Source organism: Solanum verrucosum, unplaced genomic scaffold (assembly GCF_900185275.1).
Source record: "Solanum verrucosum unplaced genomic scaffold, falcon-dt-bn FXZP01000253.1, whole genome shotgun sequence".
Classification (NCBI taxonomy): Eukaryota; Viridiplantae; Streptophyta; class Magnoliopsida; order Solanales; family Solanaceae; genus Solanum; species Solanum verrucosum.
Genome location: NW_026019984.1, coordinates 4,420,570 through 4,432,743, shown reverse-complemented (window position 1 = coordinate 4,432,743; position 12,174 = coordinate 4,420,570). Strand labels below are relative to the sequence as shown.

Below are 12,174 nucleotides of genomic sequence, written 5' to 3'. Positions count from 1 at the left end.
AGAATGTAGCTCATAAGACAAACCATGCATAAATCATCATAACATAAAAAGATATCATCATAATCACAAGCATAGTCTCTAACACAACATAATGCATACTCCAATCTTCACAAGACATAGTTCACATTCTTAATTACATACCAAGATCATATCATCATAATAGAACTATCACATAAGCAACCCTAAGCTACACTTGTGCAATGCATAGATAGGATAATCTATCTACACTAAGTCTCATTTCTAGGCCATCATAATCATGCATAACATACCTTAACCTTATCCATAGCCAACACTCATAGTAACAATCCATATCATGCATACATAAATTCATATATCTTCATAACATAAGGAAACTACACCATAACCCCTTATAAGTGTCACGCCCCGAGCCTACACCCTGGACGTGGCCGGCACTCGAAGACCATTGCTGGCCCCCAAGCAAACCCTTGGCCTGGCTTTCTTAACTCAACGAAAAACTCAATGCAATGCAAGGTTTTAAAATAACCTGACTGAAATAAAATCTGGCTAAAAAAGCAACTCGAGTCTCAAAATAGAATATTTACATATATATATAGATGATAGACTCACTACTAACTGACTGACTGTCTATGAAGCCTCTAAAATACTAAAATAGATGTTGGGACAGACCCCACAACATCCTAATAAAACAAAACTATGAGACCAAAATAACCGAGTCCTCCGGATTGCAAAGAGGCTCACCACTGACTCTGGAGTACTCAGCTGGATCAACGGCGTACCGGATGTTGGCCCTGGGTACCTGTGTCTGCATCATCATAAGATGCAGGCCAACTGGCATCAGTACATTGAATGTACGAGTATGCGAGTTGGAAAGCTAAACCACAACTTAACCTTGAAAGGAGTACAAAGGAACTCTTACCTTGGCTCTGTTCAACTCATGAATAACTGAACTCAATATATAAAGCAATAAGACACATGCAACATATAAAGCTTGTAAAACTATTAAAACATGACGTAAAAATCATATTTATAATATCATAAAATACCATGCTTCCTCTCAAAGCCTACTTGTGCAATGCATGAATGAAGTCCCATACCCCCATCCACACTAAGCAGAACTCCTCGAGGAACCATGCACTTTCTACTGTGGGAGTTTCTCTAACCGACAACCACAACTATGAAACTAAGTGGTGATACAACGTTTTACCACACGTTGCCCAAGGACCATCCTATACCTTGCCGTGATATAGGAAGTTAACTTTACTAAGTGGATCCACTAGCTTAATCTTTACGTGATCATCTAAAAAGTATGACCCGTTAAATCCCATGTTGGCTACATGGTTCTTATGGAGAGTTGAGTTAATATGAACTCGTGTCCCCAATTCGGTGCTCAAGACTACTCCCAAAAATACTTTAGCTCATAAGTGTTTTAAACACATCTTTCTTTAGTTGAGATAATTACTCAAAACTTAGCCCAAAGGCTCACTTGGAAACGATGTTCCTTTTTCTTGAAAACTAGCCCAAAGGCTCGTTTGGAATCATAGTTCCTTTCTTACTCAAATGTAAAAACATTTAGAAACTTCTTTGGGAATACATAGTTCCCTAATAACTTTTGAGAAATGAACTCAACTTATACTTTTGACTTACGTGAACTTGAGACTATTTTGTTGACTTGAAACTCTATACCATTTTACTTGACTTGGAACTTGAGCCTTAAAATGAAGTTAAAACATTCAGTTAAGACTCTTGAAAAACTTTAAAGACTTGCTTGACTTGCTTCTTAACTTCCAAGCTTAACTTTTTAACTTCACTTGACTTGGAAACTAACTCTCCTTGAATTGGATTTATGGATTCAAGGTGTTTGATCACATGATATGAATGAGTTCTTGATGTTTAGATATACCTTGGAGTGTCAAAAACAACTATAAAACATTGGTACATTACCAAGGAACATGTATGGAAAAGTAGGGAAGGAATGGGAAAACTTGGCGCTCTGAGAGGCGCGGAGCGCCAGACCAAAAACTTTAGAGGGGACCTGCTGGCGCACTGATAGGCGTACCGCCCTAAGGGGGAAAGTTCAGAGCCCCTCTTGGGGCGCGCTGACAGGCGCGACGCCTCACCCTTTTTCCCCGAAAACCGACTTTTCTCATTAGTTTCTCCAACTCTAAAGCCTCTCCACAACTAAGATTCTTCCCCCAAACACTTAGAATCATCAAAACCCTCAACATACGATAGAGTTCAACTCACAAACACCACCGGAAACATGTCCCAAATGAACAAGACTTCAACACAATCACAACCAACAACTTCAACAAACATAATCAATCTTTTCTCGAAATTAGACGAGCTTGGTGTGTGGGGGAAAGAACCAACCCAACACTATGGACTCACATACCTAGTAGGGATCACCCCCGACTATATCCACGACGATCTTTGACGAATCCTTGCTTGATCTTCTCTTTCTCCTCTTCTTCTCCTCTTCACTCTCAAACCCTTACTCTCACTCTTTAAAATGAGAAATAAACTGATCAAAATCAGTCTAACACACTAGTATATATCCAAAAGAAAAGGCTAGGGAAAAGACCAAAATACCCTAACAAATTTCCGGACGGATTTCCCTGCCAACTGCCCAACTTCCAAAGGGCATAACTCCCTTATACGAACTCGGAATCGAGCAAACTCGGTGGCGCTGGAAAGATCATTCCACGAACTTTGCAAACATAACTGGAACTACACCTAAATCATCCTGATCTATGAGTTATATCTGTTTAAATTTGGCCAAAAACTCACTTTTTCCCATACTTAACCAAATTTTTTCCAGATTTTTAATTCTTTCCAAAAAGACTATTTCCAAGTTTTAAGCTTCTTCCTAGTCACCAACTTGCAAGATGTCACAATAAGTCTACTTGTGCAATGTATAAGTGAAGTCTCATACCCTCACTCACACTAAGTAAAACTCATTAAGAAGTCATAAGTATAGTTCATGTTCATAATTCATATAAAGCTACATTAACTCATAATCATCATATCATAAGAGAGACATACCATGCCCACTCTCAAAGTCTACTTGTGCAATGCATGAATGAAGTCCCATACCCCCACTCATACTAAGTAGAACCTTTTGAGGAACTATAATACATAACTTATGTTCTTATCATAATTCATATTCTTATCATATATGGAAATAGCCTTAACCGACATAGACCATATGAGCTACATGAAATCCGGTGTTCTACCCCCACACCGAAAAGAGGTGTCCTACTTGCCTAAGGTAGAACGTTCATTTTAGCTTTTAGGTGGATCCACTAGCTAAAGACCTATGTGGGCACATGGTTATGGGATATGTAGATTGCTTCTAGAAACCTTAACTACTAACGTGGAGGTTTCCATCTCATGAGATAACCGTATTGGGAACCCAACTACTAGTGTGAAGGAACTCATCTCATACTCATATCCACTCGGTGCTAAGCATAATTCCCTTTAAATTCATAAAGTCTTTACTTAAGTTCATGTTCATGAGAGAATGCACTAGGCACTCAAACCAACATAATATCATAATAGCTCATAGATTCATTAGGTGAGAATGTCCTTTCAACCGAATCATTAATATGTGAGTAAACCTTCCACATCATATTCATAGTGTGTTCATGAGAATAGCCTTTCATTTAACACAACAAGATCATCATAGTCATAATAGTTCATGCATAATAGAGTGTAAGGGTATAGGGGAGAATTACCTTTCAACAATACCACAATTACACAATAATCATAAGATCTTCACTTTCTAAGTGAATCATAAGCTTATACACAATTCTCATAAAGATGTACAAACCCTCATAACTTCGCCCTTCAAGGGCCATGAACCACAAGCAACACCATAGTCACATCATAGTCATTAAGCATGCACATAATATCATAATCATACATACTCTTCATATCTTGCATTCAAGGATCATGTTAAGTCAACACCTCTAGCATTCACCACATGAGACATAGATATAGTCATAACTCAATTACAATATTCATTCCATGTATACACTCATATACTCATATTATAGATCATGTTGATGAAGTCCTTTCACAATAATGTCATATACAATTCAACATACATAATAGCTTCCTTCTTTAAGCTTTAACATCCTTAACTTATTCATATTAGCTTTTACTATTAAAGCCCTTAAGATTCATCTTCATAATACAAGCATTACTCTCAAGCAATACCTCACATGGTCATCATGTAAACCTAACTCTCAAGGTAAACTAACCACATGCTTCATTCTTACTCAATTATAGTCATATAGCATCAAGTAAACTAAATCTCAATACTACGTTAGCCATGATTCATCATGTAAGCCCTAATCAAGTTAGTTCATATTTACAAGCTTTACTTATAAGAAATTCATGTCTAGGTGATCTAATCTAAGGCAATTTATCAAGAAGTTCATCAATTTTAGAAGGTCACATCTAAACCCTCAATTTGCCTCTTTCATGACATAACCCTAGGCCACATCAATTTCACCCTAGAATCTTAGGTTAATCAAGTATACATGTAGAATCATACTACAATCATGCAATCACATCATAATATACTTACACCCAATCAATTTGGACCAACTTGCAACAACATTCATAATGTAAAGAAGAACCATATCTAGGATTGGAGAACTCATGGATTCTTGAGGAATTCAAGTTGAAATCATATAAAATCTGTAATACTTTCATAAACAAACTTGATTCAACCTTTAAAAGCAACTTTGAAAGGAATCCATGGGGTTGAGTTGAAACCCTAGCTATTTGGGGGATTTTGGAAACTTGAAATCATCTTTTGAAAGGGCTCTTTGAATGAAACTTAAGCAAGAATGAAGACTACCATACCTTTTGAAGATTTCCACATGAAATTTGAATAATAAAGGCTGATCCTTGACCCCTAGACTTTACCTTGATCTTGTTCTTCCATGGAGGTTTCTAGAGAGAAATATTTGGAAGGGGAAGAACTTTGGGGTTTTGATTTGGGTATTTGGAAATAATGGAGTAAATAGGTGTTTAAAGACTTAAAACCATTTATATATGTGATATAAAACAATTAAAAATGACCCTATTAATTAACTAATTAAATAAGAAATTACCAAATGACCCTCGACTAGGCAGCCCTGTCCAGGGACTACGGCCACCTAGACGGCCCGTCAAGGGCACCACGGCTCGTGGTAGTGCCCGTGGTCCCTTGACCAGTATCTCCCTCATTGTACCAAGCCTTCAAGAGCCTAAGGCAAGACCACGAGACCTCCCACGATCCGTGGTCAAGACCACGAGTCGTGGTGATGGTCGTGGTCCCTAGGCAGTAGCCAAGGTTGGGGACTTGGCCTCCACAATGCCAAGGCAAGACCACGAGACCTCCCACGATTCGTGGTCAGGACCACGAGTCGTAGTGAAGGTCGTGGTTCCTAGGAAGTGGCTAGGCCTTAAGGCCTTGCTTCCCACATGCCTAAGGGACCTTCATGAGCCCCTTCACGGACCGTGGTCAAGACCACTGGTCGTGAAGGTGGTCGTGGTCCTTGGGCAGTATTTGGCCAAGCTTGGGGCAGCCTTAGCCTTTAGCTTAGGCTTACCCATTTTTAGCTTGACACTTGACCTTTCAATCCTCTACCAAACCTTAAAAGGTCTTATAAACTACGTGGTCTAGCACGTACCTTGATGTTTAACCACTAAACCCCTTAACCCTTTACGTTAACCCTCATGTTTAGGCTCTAGTTCAACCTACCATTTTTTCGGGGTGTTACATAAATCATGTAGCCAACGTGAGTAGAAAGGATCATACTTTTTAGATGATTCCTTAATGCCTTATAGCATAGACTAGTGGATCCACTTAGTTGAGAGGTTCTATACCCCGGTAAAATATAGGATAGCTCTTGCAGCGTGGGCGAGACTTATCATCACATAGCTCATAGTGATGGTTGTCGGTTAGAGAAACTCTCACAGAGTTATATCGTATTTTTATATATACAAACCGAGTTATTATTGTATTCTTCAATATATTGAGTTGTTATTACTGTTTTAAAAGCTTTCCATATATATTGCATCTTTTACTGTTGTTTTATCCTTGAGTATCATGAGTTGAGTACCTCTGAGTTGAATAGCATATTATTGAGTTGAGCCTTATTTCACTAAGTTGAATATTTTATCTTTGAGTTGAGTTAGTTGAGTGAGTTGAGAAAAGGTAAGTATGTTTCCTTTTTATCAAGTTCAAGCCTATGTTTATGCTTTAGAATTCCCCTTACATTCTCGTACATGCCACGCACTGAACCATTTGGCCTGCATCGTTTCATGATGCAGATACATGTATTCAGGATCATCAACAGGAGCTTCGTTGATACCACATGGAGTTCTAGTCAGCTATGGTGAGCCTCCTTGCATCGGGAAGATTTCATTTACTTTTCAATTTTGTCAGGATGTCGTGGGTCTTGTTCCGACTTCCATCTTTGTAGACAGTAGAGTTTCAGAAGGCTGTTTCATTTATCTTGTTAATATTTTAAAGACTTGAGTTGCCTAGTTTTGGATAATTGAATATATGATTATATTCTGAGTTCATAATTTGAGTTTCAATGAATTTTATTCAGTTTTTAAGCTTATGTATGCTTAAGTTAGTCTTCCGCTTGTAGTCAGCCAGGATGAGGGTTCTCTTGGGGACCAACAATGGTTCTCGAGTGCCAGCGACGTCTAAGGTGTAGGCTCAGGTTGTGACACTTATTAAGGGGGGGAAAAGCTGAAAAATCAAATTAGGATCTCATAGTATCCATTTGTTGCACTAATTAAGGGGAAAAACTGAAAATCAAATGAAGATCCCATAAATTGCGCTATTCCATTCCAAATTATTGTCATTAATTTAATCATATAGTGTAATAAACCAAAAAAATTAAAAATTAAATTTCTTCTTCTTGTTCATCGTTCTCTCTGTTTCATCCACTAGCCAAAAATTTCATACGATACATAATGAATATCTTGATCTTCTTACGTTTCTTCTTACTTTCAATCATACAGATATAAATCCTAACAGAACGAAGAAATTCAAATTTTCAAATTGCTTTGGCCCTTCCTATTCAGCGAAGAAACCTTTCCTATTTGATTCAAAAAGTGTTGTCAAAATTTTGGGTAAGCGAGGTGAGTTGTGAAGGATACAAAAGTGATGGATTTTTTGTTGGACAAATGATTTCTTTTGTGAATCTTCAAGTTTATCGAAGATCCTTTCAATTTTGATTCAAGATTGTCAAAAAATTTGAGATTCAAAATTCTTCTCCAGTTCATTAAAGATCCTTTCAATTTTGATTCAAAATTGTTGAAAATTTTAGTTTCAAAATTATTGTCCTAGTTCATTGAAGGTCCTTTCAATTTAGATTCAAAATTATCAAAATTTTTGAGAAGATACATCATGAAGGTCCTTTCAATTTAAATTGATAAGTGTTGTATGTCTACTAGATACATTAAATAAGAAAGTGTTGCCCATAAGATTTTAGGTTTGAGATCGATACATTATTGTTTGGTAATTGTTATGTATCAGATACATTTAGTATGAATTCGAATTTTCATATCATGCCTAAAAAGTTAGTGCATGATACATTATTATTTATGTATCTTATTTTGTTTGAGAAATACTATATATATATATAAATATTAAAAACATTATACATGTAATTGTTTCAAATAACATATTTTTTGGTGTGTTATACATAACACAAAGTTTATGTCACGACCCAAAAATGGACGTGATGGCACTTGTCTTAACCCACCAAGACAAGTCAGCCTAAAACTCAACCATTACAATAAAATGCGGATTTTTTTATAATAAACTCAAATATACCCCCAAAATCTGGTTGTCATGTGTACAAGCCTCTAAAGTATTACAATTGACTCAAAAGAAAAATACAAGTCTCATATGACATTGTTTCTAGAGTAGAACAAGATCATAAACAGGAGTAAGAAAGATCGCTGAGAAGACAAACAACTACCTCATAAATCTCCCAGAAGCCTTGGAAAAGAAGAGAATGACAAGTACTACAAAAATCCAGGCTCGTAACCTACAAAAATTTGTAGAAGCAAGGGGTGAGTACCAAACCACACGGTACTCAGCAAGTAAACTTCTAAACACAAGCTAAGGGGATAGAATACAAGTACTCTTTACACCCCAACCGAACTTTCACAACTACAATCTGTATAAAACCAGCCCAATCTAACAGTTCACAATTTACAAGCACATATCTCAACAACAACATTCTAACAATCATATATTCTCAACAACAAGCTCAATATTTATCAATTACCACCTCCACAACTACAACCTGCTTAGTACCAACCCAACATAACAGTTCACAGTTTACAAAGCACATAGCTCAACACAACACTCTAACAATTTCATATCCTCAACAACAACAATAGTTTCATATCCTCAACAACAACACTCTAACAATTGCATATCTTCAACAATAAGCCCAATATTCATCAGTCACAAGTTTCATAGAAATGCACTCACAAAATCAACAACACACAAGATCAAGTTCACCAATAATAAAGAAGTGCAATGCAATGAAATGCAATGTCAAGTATAGTGATGCATGTCTGACCTAATGATACACACCCGCTGTCTCTCAGTCCGGGACCCATGGGGGACATAACTGTCCATGCATCCATCGCGGCGCGTGATACGACCCTCGATAATAGTAACCATCACGGTGCGTGATACGTCTCTCGAAATATAGTATCTGTCGCGGCGCACGACACGTCCCTCGAAATATAGTATCCATCGCAGCGCGCGATACGTCCCTCAAAATGGTACATCTTCTTTATTTTCTTATTCTTTCTCAATGCACATAACACTTGTCACAACCATGTCTTAGAACAATGCAATTGACATATTCACACAAATAATGAAGATATGACCATTTTCATAACATTGCACAATTCACAACAACACAATCAGGATACAACATCAACAGTGATTCAACAAGCCTTGCAAACAATTCTCAACACATCACACAAAAAATTGATCACATTGCCGTTTATTATCCCTTTCTCATCATTAGAATTAATCAATGTGGACAAGTCAATCCATCACCAAGCCTCATTACCCTAATCACATATTACAAGGAAATACATGAATTCCATACACTTAACAAGTGTTTAGAAATCCACTTGCCTCAAATAGTCGAACAATCACTCTGAGACCTGAGTCTTCCCTTTCGTTGTACTTCCAACTCAAAGCAATCTATTCACATTAATAATCACTATAAGATTTCGAAACTAACAACACCCATTACTATGATCCCAAAATTCACTTCAAAGTTGAATCTATGCCCACAAGGACATAACTGAAATTTTATTAAAACTATATTACTCATATCGTAGACCCCAAATTTATAACACGTAAAAAAATTATAGGAGAAAAATTGTTGGACCATTGCCTTGAAAACATACGGACATTAAGCATGGAGATTTCCAGATCCTAGCTTTAACCCATTAAATAAGCAGTGTACTATAATTTATTAGAAAAAGATCACAAGTAAAATGAACGAATCTGTCTTAAAATTATAAAATATCTACTCCCTTAGTATACAGAAATCTTTATAATACAATTAAATATTAAAGTAACCACCACAAAATCCTATAGTTTCTAGCTCTTAAACAAATCCAAAACTGTCATCTAACATACCTTCTAATTATTTATATATTTTTATTTTTACATAATTGCTTTTGATGTTAGCCTCAATTTATATATATACATAATCACTCCCCATCATTACAATTTCATGACCTTCCTCCCTTTCTAAAAAAAGAATATTTTTCATGTCTACAATGACAACTTTCTCACTTTTTAATTCTCTGTCAATTTCAATTATAATATAATAATGATAACAAGGACACTACCCACCACATCTAATGATTCATTAATTCAAACTTCTACATATAATTAAAGTTACTGAAACGAAATTGAGAAACATTCACCTGAAGCTGCCGTCAACTTTCTCTGCTAATAGTGTCGCGGTCGTTTTTGAGTTTATGACTCAACCTAGGAACCTTAATTTTTATTAATTATGTTTTACATATGGGTCAAATAGTATAAGGTCTTAAATAAATTATCACTTTAGCCCACTAACTATCAATTAAGTCAATTATCTATAATTACCCATCAACTAATTAACTAAAGTTAAACGAATAGTTCAGGATTTCCCAAAAATGATTTTCCGGGTCATTACAGTTTACGTATCAAGTACATTTATATTGAACATGATAAACACTAATCGAAGATTCAACAACATTAGAGTTGTGTATCAATACTTTAAATATGAACATGATACATTGCATAAAACAAAGGCTATTGTAGCAGTGATGTGTCGGATCAGTGATAACACTAAAAAAGATTAATTTAAGAATCAAAATAAACTAGATACATTGAAAATCTGTATCTTTGGTAGTGATGGTCGTGCAATGGCAGATCCAACTTTTTTCTTTCTTTTTGGGCGTTTTTGAATAGTAGATTTACAACTCGAGCATGCATCCTTCTTCAACTTCTCTGCTCTCAAATTCGTCATGATTAATGAGTTGTTTCGATTGATTTTCATAAAAGTTTACATCCTCATAATCAAATTGGGTAAGCCCAATACTAAAAGAGGGAGATGAATTCATATGTATCAGAAATTTGTAGATGAAAAGGTTGATACATGATAAATGATACATTTGGTAGAATTTATGTATCAAGTATCAATACTAATTAAGGTTATGTATCAAAATTAATATTTGAACACAATACATTGTGCATGATAAAATTGTAATGTATCATAATGTTGAAATGGAGACATTATACATTAGTTTAAGAAACAAAATCAACTAGATATATTAAAAATGTGAACCCATATGTATCAGAAAAGATGAACAACCAAATAATTAAAAAAAATAATCAACAATCTAATCAGCGGAAAGCAAAGAAAAAAAAGCTGACGAAGAAATCCTCCTTTGCTCTGGATCAATTCTCGTATCTTTCTTTCCATTGTCAACAAATGACGTCACCTATGGATCTTGATCCAAAGCCCTTACCATAGCCACCACTATCTCGACATTTCTCCCTTTTTAAGCATTTTTTCCACAGTTGTTTTATACGTCAGATGTATCCTTCTCGGACTAACTAGGTAAGCCCAAAAAATTGAAAGATCAAACCAACGGAATGAAATGTATCAAGACCACCATTAGAAATTCCTGGAACCATTCCAAATGCACTCCAAGATGAACTTTGTGCATTAGCAAGGTTTTTCCACCTCTCTTACATAAAGAGACTGGGAGTAAAAGATTTAGTAATTTTTTAAGATGAATTTTTTAAAAAAAAATAAAAGGAATTGAAAATTGAAGTGATTGAAAGAAATCTACCTTTTGAATAACTTGAAATCATTAATTGGAAAGAGAAAAGATTTGAAATTTAGAAATAGATTAATGAAAGTAACTGTAGAGAGATTTGTGGAGTGAAAAAAAGAAAGGAAAATCATGGGTAGGAGATTTCAAATTAATGTATCTGAAAAAAGGAATGATGGGAACAAAAAAAGTGATTTTTGATATTTTTTTGAAATGATAGAGAAAATAAGAAAATATGATAATAAATGATGTGTAGTTAGGTCATTTTTCCTTTTATTAATTCATGCCTCATGGGCCTCTTCAATTAAAAAAATAAAATTGTCTCAGTTATTTTAAAATTGGAAATAAAAAATATTTATTTATTTATTTTTAAAAAAAAAAAACAAAGAAGTGCCCTTTAACTATAGCTGACTTTGGTCATTTATAAAATTTGTAATGTAATATGAAAAGTAGCATATTAAAATGTGTACTAGAGTTTAAATAGAAAACTTCCAGTATTAGGTGAAGATTATGAACTTTTGAGAATTAATTTTGGAATTTTATAACACAAACAAATTATAATGTCCAGTGTATAGGACAAAACAAGTCCTTTATTTTTAGCTAATCATTTGTATTTTGTACTTTCTTTTAACATCAACATTGGCTTTTAGCAGCTTGTTTATGAATATTCAACTCAGTTGCAGATATACGTAGGTTAAGGGTATTACATGACACTGCTGCATCGATTTTTTTTATTAAATATACCTATATAAGTAAAAGCAAAAGAAGAAGAGTGAATATATTATATACAATGACACTTTTTAACAC

General features: G+C 35.1%; 1 protein-coding gene across 1 annotated transcript in view; it reads right to left on the bottom strand.

Moving 5' to 3' along the window:
* LOC125818388 (F-box/LRR-repeat protein At3g58900-like) overlaps nt 1-10,556 on the bottom strand; it is a 66,543-nt gene extending 55,987 nt beyond the window's left edge. The window contains exon 1 of the mRNA XM_049497911.1: nt 10,416-10,556. Within this exon, the coding sequence (XP_049353868.1) occupies nt 10,416-10,556 (141 nt within the window). The remainder of the gene's footprint in view (nt 1-10,415) is intronic.
* Nucleotides 10,557-12,174: the final 1,618 nt, after the last annotated feature.